This window comes from Pundamilia nyererei, unplaced genomic scaffold (genome assembly GCF_000239375.1).
Source record: "Pundamilia nyererei isolate P.nyererei 1_Seehausen unplaced genomic scaffold, PunNye1.0 scaffold00219, whole genome shotgun sequence".
NCBI classification, from domain to species: domain Eukaryota; kingdom Metazoa; phylum Chordata; class Actinopteri; order Cichliformes; family Cichlidae; genus Pundamilia; species Pundamilia nyererei.
This window is the reverse complement of record NW_005187620.1, coordinates 1,016,391-1,031,446: the sequence shown is the minus strand read 5'-3', so window position 1 is coordinate 1,031,446 and position 15,056 is coordinate 1,016,391. Positions and strand designations below refer to the sequence as shown.

The 15,056-nt window shown below is 37.7% G+C and overlaps 2 protein-coding genes and 1 non-coding gene across 3 annotated transcripts in view; 2 read left to right on the top strand and 1 right to left on the bottom strand.

Moving 5' to 3' along the window:
* Nucleotides 1–43: 43 nt before the first annotated feature.
* trnay-gua (transfer RNA tyrosine (anticodon GUA)) lies at nucleotides 44–132 on the top strand. Its single transcript is given in 2 exon segments — nucleotides 44–80; nucleotides 97–132. It is a non-coding gene; the product is annotated as a tRNA-Tyr (tRNA).
* Nucleotides 133–740: 608 nt separating this feature from the next.
* On the bottom strand, nucleotides 741–8,360 carry mks1 (MKS transition zone complex subunit 1). The gene is made up of 18 exons (XM_005748347.1): nucleotides 8,052–8,360; nucleotides 7,683–7,804; nucleotides 6,832–6,884; nucleotides 6,535–6,702; nucleotides 5,333–5,430; nucleotides 4,996–5,124; nucleotides 4,559–4,663; nucleotides 4,298–4,406; nucleotides 4,142–4,198; nucleotides 4,030–4,072; nucleotides 3,871–3,933; nucleotides 3,673–3,743; nucleotides 3,511–3,580; nucleotides 3,316–3,423; nucleotides 2,775–2,908; nucleotides 2,118–2,200; nucleotides 1,350–1,447; nucleotides 741–1,025 (listed from the first exon to the last, which is right to left on the bottom strand). The coding sequence occupies exons 1-18, from the start codon at nucleotides 8,126–8,128 to the stop codon at nucleotides 922–924; spliced, it is 1,692 nt and encodes a 563-aa protein (XP_005748404.1). The 5' UTR covers nucleotides 8,129–8,360; the 3' UTR covers nucleotides 741–921.
* Nucleotides 8,361–9,278: 918 nt separating this feature from the next.
* zw10 (zw10 kinetochore protein) overlaps nucleotides 9,279–15,056 on the top strand; it is an 11,457-nt gene continuing 5,679 nt past the window's right edge. The window contains exons 1-10 of the mRNA XM_005748346.2: nucleotides 9,279–9,518; nucleotides 10,404–10,538; nucleotides 10,660–10,758; nucleotides 11,503–11,580; nucleotides 12,728–12,887; nucleotides 13,112–13,264; nucleotides 13,546–13,743; nucleotides 13,919–14,055; nucleotides 14,149–14,331; nucleotides 14,644–14,867. Of these exons, the coding sequence (XP_005748403.1) occupies nucleotides 9,414–9,518; nucleotides 10,404–10,538; nucleotides 10,660–10,758; nucleotides 11,503–11,580; nucleotides 12,728–12,887; nucleotides 13,112–13,264; nucleotides 13,546–13,743; nucleotides 13,919–14,055; nucleotides 14,149–14,331; nucleotides 14,644–14,867 (1,472 nt within the window). The 5' untranslated portion in view covers nucleotides 9,279–9,413. The remainder of the gene's footprint in view (nucleotides 9,519–10,403; nucleotides 10,539–10,659; nucleotides 10,759–11,502; nucleotides 11,581–12,727; nucleotides 12,888–13,111; nucleotides 13,265–13,545; nucleotides 13,744–13,918; nucleotides 14,056–14,148; nucleotides 14,332–14,643; nucleotides 14,868–15,056) is intronic.

The window sequence follows — 15,056 nt, the reverse complement described above, 5'->3', positions numbered from 1 at the left end:
ATGTATCCGATGGTCCAACAAACCAGACACTGCACATGTGATCCCTTCGATAGCTCAGTTGGTAGAGCGGAGGACTGTAGGTGTATGGGAATAGGAATCCTTAGGTCGCTGGTTCAACTCCGGCTCGAAGGAGATTTTACAATTCCACTATCTCAAGCGCAGGTGTCGAACTCCAGGCCTCGAGGGCTGCTGTCCTGCTTGTTTCCAACCCCTGATCTAAATCTTACAGATAACTAAGGTTGAGTAATGAAAGCGTGAAATCCTATTGAATTTAAGTCATCTATTAAGATGCTGAACTGCATTAAGCAAAACCTGTGCTTCAGTGGAAAAAACAAACAAACATACTTTTGCATACAATCTAGACTGTGTGAACAGCTTTAAACTACTGTATGAATGCCCCTAAATATCATATACCAAATATAAAATATAGTGCACGAAGAAAAAAGATTTAGGTGTTTTAAGTATTTAAAGATAATTGTAATAGTTGATATAAAATGTTTATATTACAACAAATATGACAACTACATTGAGATTTGAAGTAACCAACAGAAAATATGAAACCAAACTTTCAAAACATTACTTTATATTCACAAGTTTTTAAAAGCCTCAGTTAACGCCAACAATCGGACCCTTTATTGAAATCAAATATAAACAGTGACTAAAAAATAAAAAAAAAATGCATTACCAGGTACAACCATACACAGCAGGTATAATGGCTCTGCTCTCTATTAACTACCAGCTTCACTCATATTGTAACTTTATTAGTACACCATCCACTATGTTAGCCATAAATACAAAGATTAAAACATTCAGACATGGTTTTCCTCTTTGTGAGAAAAACACACTTATATCACAGCCAGTGATAATCTATAAACTAAACTTCAAAAAATAACAGTAACAGCCCTACTCCATTTTTCAGACTTAAGCAGAGGATTCGATTTGTAGCTGGGAAGCGCTGCTGATCAGGTCTTGTGGAAGACTTTTTCGGGCTTCTTGCATCTTTTTCCTGGCCCTCTGAAAGGCCTCTGCAAAAGGAAGAAAGTACCAGTCGAATACTACACACATACAGAGAAGGCTTACATAGCAATTTATAACGAATACAAACAGAAATAACAAAGAAAAAAAAGGTTAACTGTTTTCTTAATTTTACATATAACTGGTCTGAAATAATACGCTACATTTTGTAGCTCAGAAAACAAACCAAGCTATAACCAATCCATCCATATCTCACATATGTCAGGCTGAAGTGCTGAAAGAAACTTGTATCTCAGCGAGTTGATCTCCCACAGGGTTTAGCTTTCAAACTAATAGCCTAAGCTCAGTGGGTCCTGAAAATCCAGACTTCTTACCCAGGATGGTGCAAACAGCTCCTTGCTGACTAAATCCTCCCAGCTGGTCAAAAACTCTCTGTCTCCTCTTCTTCATCATGGCGGTATCAACAAAGGCCCTGCACATGAAATTAAAATATTTCATGTTATCACTGATGATCATCTGAATGCATACAAACAGAGGTTTATATTTTCAACACCTGCACTAACATAAAAAAAAAATTACAGTGTATTTTGGGACTGTGAAATAGGAGACAGTTGTGAAGTTGTAGATTTGCTGCTGTGTTGAAACGAATAAAGTCTAGCCACTGAAGAAATGTGATAATCTATAACAATGCAGATAATGTAGAGCATACCAACCATATAAGTAGTACATGTATTTCTATTAAATGTTAGGTACAATACTTAACAAGTTTATTAGACTACTTGTCATAAAAACAAGAATACAAATACTTTAGAAATCAGTCAAACACTTGTTTAAAACTAAAAATCAAATTCCTTTTTATTAGACTGGAATTCGTGTTTTCATTTCATTCATTAATAATAATAATAATAATAATAATAATACTAACAACAATAATAGTGTTCTTTACTATTTTCAATTTCAATTTCAATTAAATAGCTCACGTAAATTGGTGGTTAACCATTATAAAACATTAGAAAAGATCTTGGTAATTACCAATACTGTTCATTTAGGGCAGCTGTGGCATAAACCTTACATTGGGTGGTGTAATAAATTTTTTAGGCACTCTATGCATGGCTACTTTTTTAAAGCCAGGCTTTACTTACCTGGCTTGCTGAATACAGTTGAGATTAAAAGTGACACTTCCTGTGGTTTCAGTGCAGAAGCCAAAGCGACTGAGCCTCTCCCCCTGCAGCCACACACAGACATACGGACATATTAAAAAATAAAATAAAACAAAAATGATCATATTTAACATAACATAAAACATGTATATAAAACTAGAAGGTTAAAGAATGCCTTCATAATTGTACCAGGAGTTAAATTTATCCACTGCATTTGTAAGGTCTCATGTATGCACACATTGCTGTAACCAGAACTTATGTTAAGCTGTTGTACGGTACATTTAAATGTTTAACAGATTGTAGTTTAACAAATAAGTAATTCCCTGTTTAATTAAGTAATGCAGTAAGCCTACTGGGTTTATTAATTGTATTATGTAAATAATTTAATTATTAAATCAAGAATTAGAATATGATTTGAATAGGCAAACATCCTAATTAAAGTTTAAGTATTTTCTTTATAATCCAGTGTGGCATTTTAAGCAGCTGTTAAGTTCTGCAATCTTTTATTCATAAAAACAAATAAAAAAAATAAAAATCTTTCAATCTAATCCTCTTTAAGCAAAACAGAAAAATCATACACTTAAATTATGTGTAAACATTTGTCAGATCCATATAGCCTCTGCAGAGTTTTGACCCCACCTTGAATGTCCCTGGTATTCTGACGTAGCTGTGGTCCTCAAGCTCTGGAGAACCTCCAATAAAGAAGCGCCTGAGTGCAGAAACCGTCCCCATCTGAAGGGGTCTCCATGTGTGACATGTCATCGTGTGTATACCTGGTGTGCACACACATAAATGCAGACAAAACATATAATGCAGGACAATAAAAAGTTGTGATTTTTATAACTAATCAAAACATTTTTATCTGAAATAAAAATTTTAAAATGCAAAATTTTAATAATTGGAAAAATTGATTTTCTAAATGTTAACTTAAGCTCCAACATTTGGCTGATTAAAGTTGATGAACAGGACATCTTAACCAAAGATTATTCATTTTAGTCATTTCTAAGCAAAAATGCTACATACATAGGGCATGCTTATTTATAATATAGGGTAAATTAACTTAACTGAGTTTGGGACTTCCGTTTATTCTGAATGTGTAATCTTAGGATATGAGAAATTATCAATATATTTTTTTTTTCCCTAATTTCAATCCATCAGTTTTCCAGGACACATAGCATACCAGGCATAGCAGGAAACAGCAGATAGCCATAGCCTTCAGTTCGATAACGCTGCCAGGAGTCCAGTGAAAGAACCTTGAAGTAGAGCACTGGCCACTGTGGGACTGAGTCTGAAATTAGAAACAAGAAACTTGTGTCAGTTTAACCTTTTAAAACAGTGAATCACCTAAAGACAATTATCTGTTACTGATACTAACGGTCACTCTCTTTTTCGGTCATGTAGAAAGCCTCGAAGTGGAAGGGGTAGCTAAAGAAAGCTACGTTTTCCTGTTAGCCGAAAGAACATACAGAGTTTAACATATCTCATCAAACAGCCATGCTGTCAATATATTGAACAAATAGTTCTTTTCAATACACACCTTCCCTAATGTTTTAGTCCGACAGGTCTGGGTAACCCCTGACATAGACTGGAATGGCCGGCTGGACCAATCTTAAATAATAATAATAATAATAATAATAATAATATTAATATAGGCTGAATTGGCAAATTAAATGCAATGAATTCATTATAAAGTGCACAGTGCATCTGCATACTGGAAGTATCACATGTGACTCACTGTTGGGCAGTTCCATAAAGAAGTGGATGTACAAGTTATCATATTCAAAGCCTTGAGCTGAGACTGGGCAGAGAGAAGAACAAAAAAAGGACATTTGAATGATGAAGTCTGTTAGTTTCCTAAAGTATCTGTAAAAATGGGCACAGTATTTCTACTCACCTATCTCTCCATTCGTCATGTAACGCAGAATACCTAGAGGAGGCTACAGGAATAAAATCTTGTAAGAACAAAGACAATTTGTGACTATATCCTTTGACCTTAGGTGTCTTACCATTTCAAAGTCCTGTCCCACGAGGCTATTTAAGTACTCCTTGTGCCTTATGTACAGCTACAAAGAGAGAAAGGTTGATGTATTTGTGTGATTAGACCTGTTATTTGACTATACTTTTTCTGAAGCCTGAAAAAATAAGCATGAAGATGAACTCACATCTTTGTACATGTTCTGCTCCCTGACTTTGTCCTCAGGTTTCATACATGCCGATACATTCTCAACAGTGAGACGCCAGACTTCTCTCCTCTCCCCCTCTGTTACAATCCTGCACAACAATACAAACATCACACCAGCTTTGCATTTAATTCATCACCTTCTGACATGATCTTTTGCTGTCTTTTCAGTTAGTATCAAACATAATAATAATTTATCAGTGAGAACTTGAGCTACGCATCTCCACTGATGCTGAAGACTTGCCTGTAGGGCTCTTTGCCTTTGTTAAAATCAGGTTTTACAATCACTGTTCCACAGCCATCGGTTTTTATAGTTGCCAGCAAACATTCATTTTCTTTCTGGCCCAGCCTGAGGAAACAAAAAACACAAACAGAAAAATCACATAAGAAACACTGAATAAATCAACCCTAGTAATAGGAGAACAAGAAGAAAAATGCCTGATAGACTGAAAGTTTTCCTAACTCCTTCACTTTGTGCTGCAAGACAAGCTGCCCCTTGAAAAGCTAAAGCAAGCAGGGCCTACACTGCATAATGGATTTCTCTGATCTGAGAGACAGCAAAGTCACCAACACAGAGTACAGACTACATGTTCTAAGAAAGTGAAGCCTAATAAACGAAGACTAACTTTTTCTGCATTTTTTATGAGAGATCAAAAGTGTGAACAAAGCCGACTCCCTTACCTTCCACTGGCGCCCAGGTCCCCCATGATGTGCATGGTCTGCATGACATTATTGACCACATGCCTGTTCCTCACAAACTCCTCTGTTGGCTCCCAGTTGATGATTTTTGACTTTGGGACACTGGAATCCCTGCAAAGCATGCCAGCCAATAATATAGCATTACTTTTTACATGTTTATACCTAGAGTTAGGATTATATCCTATTTTTATGTCTTGACTTTCATTAGGAAAAGAATCATTAGGTGGATTATAATGGATAAATAGAAAATAATACACAGAATGTAATGAGGAAAGACAATGTAGGCTTTTAATCAATCTAAAAACATAGTTTCACCCACATGGTGCGTCTTTCTTGACGTCTGTGTCTCACACTGGCCATCCTCTCAGCCAGGAAGGTTGGGTTGGATTTGGTGGTAAATATGTCAGTAGCATGCTGCTGCGAGGGCCACAAGGTCACAAGAAACACACAAACACAGTTAGAGAAGCTGGAACTGCACAGTTTGGAGTCTTAGATTTATTTTTGCACAGATAAATAAAAATTAGAAATCTGCAAAGCTGGTTGCTTTTGGAGAGAAAAGTCTAGACCATGTGTAGCAAAAAAGGTGTCAAACTATCAGAGTTATCCAAAAAAAAAAAACTGTCAGGGAAAGTACTGTGAGCAGAGCCATCACAGACAGCATGCTTACTTTCTCCATCCGGACAGGTACGGTAAAACAGTCAGGACAAACAGCAGCTTGAAAAGTATTATGGAGAGCCTTCAAGAACACTGGTTGCAGTTTGCCCTCCATATCATCACAATATGCCACCAGAATCATGAGGAAGGCTGCCAGCATCATCATCACTAACCTCTCCCACCCTCAACATCACCTGTTCAGTAAGTATGAGCAATTATGCACCATTATGCACTGAAACTATATGGATGTATCATTCATTTGCACTATGAACTGCATTATGAACTGCATGATGTACTCTATACGTCCTTGTACTAAAAATACACCTTAAAGATAGGTACACCTGCACTTTGGATACACTGCACTACATTTTTATATTTAATGTGTTGCATGTTCCCTGCAAATTTGAAATTATGGCCATTATTGGGCACAAAAAGTTCAAAAACAATCATGATAGGGCCTAATGTGGCCACTAAATGAGTGGTTAAAAGGATTGCTTTTGAACTTTGCTGGCAGGCATGTCTTAGGAGACATGATGATCCACAAAACTTTACTTGATAGATCTGTGTAAGGTTTTTAAGGATAGCCAGACTGCACTATGCCACAAATACCAAGCACAACACACAGAGGACTGCAAAAAGCCTTTGCAGTAAACACGTCCATTTGGTCACATGATAAAGAGATACACTCATAGGTGATAAATACTGTAACTGCTTCTAAACCTACAACATGTTTTTGGTCCAAATCTAGCCTTTAGTGTGTCCCATTTAAATATATTTGTAAAAAAAAAAACCCCATTACTTTTGGAATACCTCTGCAAATATGCTTGTCGTGTTGGACAAATACAGTGAGAATACAGTGCAACCTACCAGCTGATGTACTGGAAGGCAGCTGGTGTAGCGGTCATGATCGGTGTATGTGAAAATTCTGCGATTGCGTCGACCCTTGCCCCTGTTGAGGGCTTTGACTTCTGTGTGGTACTGACGGTCCAGAGGGGTCTGACATGCTGCTTCGTTTTGGAACAGCTCCATTTCATACTGGAATTACAGACAGTCACAGAAATGTAAAGTAATAATGTCCAGTGTCCAGTTTTAAATAGTAAACATTTCAATTGTTTTCAATATAATTTGCAGTGAGTGTAGGATGTTAAATATTCAAAATTCTACCTGACTGAAGAATTTCTCCTGCCAGCCAACCACTAGCTCCTCTTCATTATCACCTGATGTCAGAGTAGCATAAATGTCAAGATATTAAAATAAGCCTCAAAGGAAAGGGCCATCCTAATATGGGCAAATACAAGTGCCACGCCCCAGTTCAGAACACCATTAATAAATAATTAATTATAATAGAGGCTTTAATGAAGAAATTGTATCAATTATGTCAATTTTTCAGGTGCTGCAGCCTGAGGTTGCTTCCAGACAACTTATGCTAATAATACATGCAGAATGTGAATTAAGTTATGGTTGGAATACTATTCAGTTATACTTTTTTGCAGGTACAGCCAGTTTCTGAGGAAAAATAAGAGAACTTTGTTCTCAGAATTTAAGAACAAGAGGTTAGGAAAGAGAAAATGAGGAAAGATGACTGATCATTTTCAACACCAAGGACTGTTCAGCAAGTGACATTGAAACACAGAAAGAATGATAATAATGTTGTGTTGTTATTTATGGGCTAAGCTTGAAGGCTTAACGGGGTAGTTGGAAGTATTGTAGAACAGCTTGGACTGGTGCAGAACAGGCTGTAGTATTAAAGTTTACTCAGGGCGACTTAATGCCAATTTAAATGTAGCACTCTTTTTTTATTTCATCCAAAGTCCACCTTTATACCAGCTTTAAACTGGCTAGAGGTTTGAGCTATGTAGCCATAATAACTCATGCAACATCCTCAGTAAACTTCAAGGCCTGCAAATGATCACAGCTTGAACATAAATTTTAAAACCAAGCTGGAAAGCCGGAAATCACACGTTGACTCAACACTAACCAAGCAAAAAATAAGTAGTTTCTCAATGTAATTTTACCTGTCTGGCCTTGTGATGACAGTGTTTCCAGTTCAATTGCTCCTCTGTCTTGCCGGGACAGAAACTGCTGCTGGAGATGCTGTGTGAGAGCTGATGTGGAGGTCACTCTCTCTATGCGCACCCTAAAGGATGTGAACAAATGGAAATAGAGCGTGGAAACAACGTGTCTTGACGTTAACACATATGTTTGTAGACGTAGATTTCTAATCTTCCCATTCTTTCCTTAAAACAGTGAAAGTAGTGGAATAGTTTGGTGAAAAAAACAGCTCAAAAATTTCTCATCTCGGTCTCAGTAATACTCATTTTCTTTATGAGTTGTCCTTCGATACTCGTATAAAATACGATCTAATACAACCATAGGCTACTTACTTTATTTTCAAGTTTTTGATAGCATCCCGGGACCGATAGACAGCTTCTCCGGTGTCTGTGTTCCAGCAATCTGTCATGACTATTTAGCGGTGAGATGTTAGCTCCTCACGTAGCACTTTTTATTAGCTGCAGTTAGCACACACACACGCCTTTGTGCAGATACTTTCATTTCGTAAAGAAAGACATTAGTCAAAGGTGTAAATGTAAGCAGTAAAAAAATGTATATATGTGTATAAAAATATAAATCGAAACACTTGTGGACAAAGCGAGGCAAATTGGTAGTTGTCGTTGCCATAGAGATAAACGATGTTCTTCTTCTTCTAGTTTTTTGCGGTTTGAACACCAGATTACAGCAGCATTATCGCCACCCATTGACCAAAGCTCCAAAGCGTTGAGTCTGGTCATCTGGACGGTTTTTTTGTTTGTTTGTTTGTTTGTTTGTTTTTTAATAGACTTTATTGACAAAACACAAAGTAAATATATAAATGAACAAAACATAATGTCAGGGGGTTTAGTGTAAAAACAAATAGATACAGTCAAGAAACAAAATCACATAATATTTAACAAGAAGCATTAGTTTATGGTTTTAAAAGCTTTTATATTTTGGGAAAGTTGTATAGTTTTAACATATAGTTTGGTTTCATTTAAAAAGCATTGAAAGTATGGTTTTGCGTTAGAAAATTTGGATTTATGTATATGAAATTTAACCATTAAGATAAGTAAGTTAATCAAATAAAATTTGCAGGGTAATTAAAGAAACAAAACAATTGTTGATCTGGACGTAGCGTTTACAATAGGAGAAACGTTTCGTCACTCATCCAAGTGACTTTTTCAGTCTCACCTGACTGCAGGATCCCCCAACTTTATAAACAGTACATTTGCACAAAAACTGAAACCAGCTCATTGACCAAAGGTAAATGAAAAAGAAAACAAGACATGGATAAAATAAAGTTCAAATCGAGTCAAAATTTCCACATATAAACCAGACAATTTGAGCTTCAGACAGTATTTTTGTGTGTATTTTATATATATTTTAAACAATTAAAATTGTTTAAAACCGTTTAAAAAGTTTAATAACATTAAAACGAGAAAAGATTAAAGATTAATTTAAAAATGATGAAAGACTAACAAGATTTTTTTATGACTGTCTTTTTGCGTCAGCTTCTTCTCTTTTTTTCCAAAATATTTACATCTACCCCGCGGGAACACCTGGGGGCGGTAGTGGTTTGATCTCGCAGCAGTTTGCAGGCGTAATCAAAGACGACAGTGAGGACCAATCAGAGCGGTCGGCGGGTCCTGAGCTGCTGCTGTTGTGCTGACCTGTCACAGTTTTGCTAGGACAATATAACGTTACTAAAAAGCATGGCGTCGTTTGTGACTGAAGTTCTAGCCAGCTCTGGCAAACTGGAGAAGGAGGATCTGTCTGGCAAAATAAGCAAGATGTCGCGAAAAGTGGAGGACACAAAGGTAACCACCGACTAGCGTCATAGCATCAGCTAACGTCGCGCTACGCAAAGTTTGAACCAACTCTTAGCTGTTAGCGGGTTTACGGTTAGGTCCCCGTCATTGCTTTAACTTTACTACCTGAAGTTACACTCAGCTGCATGTAGAAATTAACCAGAAAATCTGATAATACATGCAGACTGTCAGTAAAGCTCAAAGCGAGTTAACTTCGTTTGTTTAGCAAGATTTGGACTAAGCTATCTGTGGTACAGACTCAGTACTGACACCTAGGTTACGTGGCTTGTAAATATTACTGTACAACGGGAGGAGGTGTGTAAGCTTAAGAAATAAGTTATGCTTTCTCTAGATTTAGAGACGACTTTTGGTCTGATGCAGATCTTATAATGAATGATGTGAGTTGCCGTGCCGTGGTTAAACAGGCTTAATGTTTCTGGCTGGGCATCGTAGGTGATACAAACACCAGGTGACTAGTTATCGCCAGCTGATCTTTTTTTTTTGGTCTAATATCTTTACTTATAGTAATAAATAGGCTGTAGTTAACAGGATTTCAGGACACCTGTTAAAGTTTTAGCCAGCTCTGACAGCCTTCTTCCACGTTTGTCTGCCGCATTAAATTAATTTAACTGCTCTTATTTGGGTTTTGCATGATTTCCACCATAGTGTATTTATATCAACTGTTGTGTGTTTTGATAGTTTATTAGGAGTTACACTACACACTAAGCCTCAGGCTTATTTTCAACAACACACAAATAATTGTAATCGTTAAGAAACTTCAAAAATGTGCTATCTGAGCTTATTCAGCAGGTTATAGATGAGTAAAAGTTAAATGGTTGTCTCATAATTATTATTATGAAATAAATGACTTGGTTGTCTTTGTGTTTTCTCCAGGAAGAGGTGTGCGACATGATAAATAAGCGATACAACGATTTCCTGCCCAGTCTCCAGTCATCAGAGGAGCTGATGTTACAGGTTGATGCAGTCTCCAAAGAAATGGACACTCTAAAAAACTGCATTGAGAATGAAGTATGTATGAAATTGTTTAAAGTGAAAGTTGAACCAGGTCTCATTCTGTTTCATGAAGTAGGTTTTTCTTGTGGTATAACTTAGTAGCATGCTTTTAAAGTATTTGTTGATGTGGACGTAGGTGCAGAACGTCCATGTAGCCGTGGCTGAATATACAAAGCTGAAGCAACAGCTGGAGAAAAATACCGTCATCATAACAATGCTTGGACACCTAAAAGAGGTACACTATTCTTGAGTTTTTATATTAACGTCGAATAATTGCTTGGATGCTTCCAACCAGTCCTTTCTCCAAACAGCTCCCATAATAAAGGTCTCTATTGCTCTAGGATACTTTACTACTGTTCTTGTTTTTTGTTTTTGTTTTTTAAATATAAAGAGAAAAGCACACCAACTGTTTCAAAATGCAGAAGTTCATATTCTTACTAGTTTTAGCATCACTTAAATGTAATAGGACCCCTTGGCATGGAACAATCCTGCATGACGAGCTGAGACTTGCAAAATCAATTTTTCCTCATGAAACTTCAGAAAACACATTTTTAATTATTTGCTTTGATGTGATAGCGTCTCTTCTTCTCTCGTTTGTGTTCTTTTCGTGATCCTTTAATCATCTCTTATCGGTTTTTAATTGCATGTATGTTCGTTTTTAATTCTCTTGTATGTTTTGTGTTTATATTTTTTGAGAATTTGTGTGTTCTGTTTTTCTATGTAGTGTTTTTGTTTTTAATGTATTTTCATATAACAACAACAACAACAATAATGATAAAAAATAATAACAATGAGTTATGATTGTAAATTATCCTGAAAAATAGGGTGAACTGGCCAGCTTTTCTGTCACTTGACAAAATGTTTTATTAGCAAAGATCCAGTTTTTTGTGTGCGTGTGTGTGGTTTTTGTTTGTTTGTTTGTTTGTTTTTAAGGCGGTATAGATGTTTCTGTGACTGACGTATCTGCCGTGTGACTCAGTTTCACAGTGCAATGGAAGAATTCAACAAGGCTTTACTGGAGAAGAAGTATGTGGATGCTGCCAACCGGCTGGAAAGGGTAAGAGCTGCTTCATTCATGTCCACACAGCCTTAGGTTACTTTAAACAATACTCAGCGCTAAACCAGCATTTATCTGCCTCAAAAATTTGTCTTTTTAAGGTGACTGCACACATGAGCCCCAGGTTAGGTGGTAACGCAGGTTAGAGGTTCAGTCGCGGACTCCTCCAGTTCGCATGCCAAAGTGTCCTTGAGCAAGATCCCAAACCTTGAGTTGTGAATAACATCCACTGGAGTTTGAATGTGCGTGTGAATGTTAGAAAGTGCTTAGGCATAGATAAATGTGAGCTTCTGAGACTTTTTGAGTGCTCAACTTACTAGAAAGGCAATCATTAACCATCAGTCCAGTACTATTAAATTTATTCTACTTACTGTTAAGGTAATAAGTCTGTGTTACCTTACTTAACAAGTTCTTTCATTTCCTTTCATTTTGATAAACAGAAATTTGTTTTAATGTTTCAAAAACAAGTTCAAATATTTAGTGATACAAAATGTGGAGGTGAAAAAATCAGAGGGTGACTGAAAACTGGTGTAATGACTTAATCATATTTACCTGCTTCCACAGAAAGTTCACTTACAATATATCTGAAATAAATGTGATTATAATAAAAACTGTTCCAAAAAAGAACAAAGCACTGCCAGTCAGTGTTGTATGCTGTTTGTAGTTAATTAAAACAGAGGTAGCTATGTTTGGCCTTTTCACTCAATGGCATTTTTGTGACATAACTAATCCAATGTGCAATTCACCCCAGTGACCCTATACAGTGGCTTTAAGCTAAGTGAAGTACAGCTGAAAAACAAAAGGCATGACTGTGTCAGTAAAGATGAGGCATTGTTAAAAGATTTTTTTTTAGTTCCTTTGGGGTCTGTGTGTGTCAGTTACTGTGACCGGATACGCTGCACTAACAATGCTGTTCAGTTATACAAAAAGAGAACCCCAGACAACTGTGTTAAATAGACTGAAAAAGATGGCTGGAATGCCTCCTGCGTACATGTGACTCTTTTAAATGAAGAAGAGGGGAACTGTTGCCCTAAAGTGACCTGGTTACTGTTCCACAGTTGTTGTGCTGTTGCCTGTGTAAGATGCTTTCTCTCAGTAGCTGAGTCGACATAAACAGACTAATTTATGGGTCATATTTTTATTGAAGGCAAGGAAAAGTGTGGGGTCACTGAAGCGCTGGAAGACTTCTGAGCTGCCGCTCCTCAGTGCTCTCAGCTCTGAGTTGACAGTGCAGAGAGAGAACCTCATTTACCACCTGGGAGATGAATGGAAGCGCCTCGTCATCTGGAAGTTACCATCCACAAAGGGTAAGACATCCTGAAAGAACAGGGTACCACTCTTTGTGTGAGCTCTTTTCCACATTTCATGTGCTAAATAAATAAGCCAAGCTCTATTGCTAACTAGCTCTCACCTTTTTCCAGGTGAGAAAGTTATCCACGATTGTGCCCAACAGGCTTGAACACATTAGTTAGATTTTATAAGATAATCTTAAAGTATACTTGAGCTGTAACTTTTGGGTGTGTGTTCCCAGAGCCTGCAGGGGAGATGTCTTTCTTGAAGGTGGAGCTGAAACTGAGCGGTGCTTGCAGTAAGGATGGCGAACTGAAACCACCTACACTACTGAGCTCTGTCCTGCAAGCTCTGGCCATCCAGGGAGACCTTCAGCACAAGATCAAACTCTTCAGTAAGAAGAAGCAGCACCGCCATAAAGCAGCAGTGCTTTTGTGTCCTTTTAAAATGTGTATAATACCTTGTAGTATGTACTTTATTTCATTTAAAATATTTATGATTAATGTGTGACTGTTCTATACCATATTTGTGGTACAGCGCTGCAATTTTTATAACATAATTTTCCTTGTTAAAGATGTTTCTCAAGTGAGTCAGCCAGGTTAATCTATTTAGCTCTGAAGCACAATGTACCTGAGGTCAGAACCCCGCTCACTTATGCTTTCTGTTGATATTCAGGTCAGGTGCTTTTGAAGAACATGTTGAAGCCGTTGGTGATGTACGCGTCTCTGTCTGTGAGAGTGACTGAGCAGCAGGGTGAGGGAACCACGCTGGCCCTGCAGTGTTTGGAGGAGAGCGACGAGGAGCGATGCGCACCTTCAAAGGTCTACAACAAGCTGCTGCTGGTGCTCAAGACGCTTCATTTACACCTCCTAGGTACAGTATGGCTGCACGTACTGGTTGTAAAATACATACTGGGTTTTACATCTTTTGGGGTCGTTACATAGAAAGCAATGACAGACTGAATGTGAGGAGAAATTATCCATGCTAACCTGAAATATTGCATCTGAGTCTTGTTGAAGAAGCAAGTCACTTGTTTATTATTTTCCAGATGTGTCGATTGGTGATAAAAAGTTGTCTGCTATCTTGGGGGAGCTGATTTGGGAGGAAATGTCCCACACCATCATACATGAGTGCTTGGTGCACTCCATCCCCACCAACAGCAGCCAGCTGGAGAAATACAACACTGTATGGACCTAACAGCTCTTTGTCTAGTATAATAATATTATAATACACGCAACTACATTTTTACTATGTATTTGTTCTCTTTTTGTGTTGAAGGTGATAAAGGAAACAGAGGAGTTCGAGAAGTCTCTAAAGGAGATGGAGTATCTGCAGGGTGATTCCACAGACCTGCTCAAATATGCCAGAGATGTTAACTGTCATTTTGCCAGCAAGAAGTGCAAGGACGTCATTGTAGCAGCCCGTAAACTCATGACCTCAAAGATGCATAACACAGTCAAAGTATGTGAGGCTGAGTGTCTGAGTGTTCTCTTATCATAATGTGAAAAACATTTCACAGAATGTCAAAAAAGGAATTATGTTGTATTTTTAGCTAATATTGTGAAGTTTTTCTTATCTTTTTAAGATCTTTGTGTAAAAATCATTAAATGGTTTTCATCAGGCCACCTCCTAAATATGCTACAAAAACTGTTGTGTGAAGATGTATTTAAATAACTATTCCACTGGAGTTGTACAAAATTACATGCATGTGTGATTACGCTTGTAATTACCCCTGCTGCAAATTATTTCCTTCTTGCAAACTTTATGCAATAGATCACACCAGACTCAAAACTTCGCCTCCCCAAGCTGCCAGCTCCAAGTTCAGAGGGCAAGGTCAAGCCAGAGAGCTTAAAGGAGGAGGTGACAATGGAGAACTCAAAGCAGCTGTCTGCGTGGAGTATGAGGCTGCCAGCCTGTCGCATCAGTGAGTCAGTGCAGCAGCTGATGGAGCTGGCACTCGACACTCTGTGTGAAGCTGTTGGGAGCTCAACACAAAGGTCTGTTACAGTTCTGAGAGAGCTCACTGTGTTTTGTGTTGATGTATGCTTGAGTCCTGATTAGGGATGGGTACCGGTGTCCGGTGCCATCTGACATAAACGGTAGTAACCAGACCGAAAAGCAGCGCACATTTCGGTGCTTTATTTCGGTGCTTTTTTTTCCTGAGCTGTGATACACTTTAGATTCTA

Excerpts from the sequence above, each read along its gene's own strand:
- mks1 (XM_005748347.1), bottom strand. The coding sequence starts at position 8,128 with ATGACAGATTGCTGGAACACAGACACCGGAGAAGCTGTCTATCGGTCC. Across the intron at positions 6,885-7,682 it reads GTCATCACAAGGCCAGACAG|GTGATAATGAAGAGGAGCTA; the intron begins GTAAAATTACAT and ends CTCTGACATCAG. Across the intron at positions 1,026-1,349 it reads AGCTGTTTGCACCATCCTGG|AGGCCTTTCAGAGGGCCAGG; the intron begins GTAAGAAGTCTG and ends TTCCTTTTGCAG.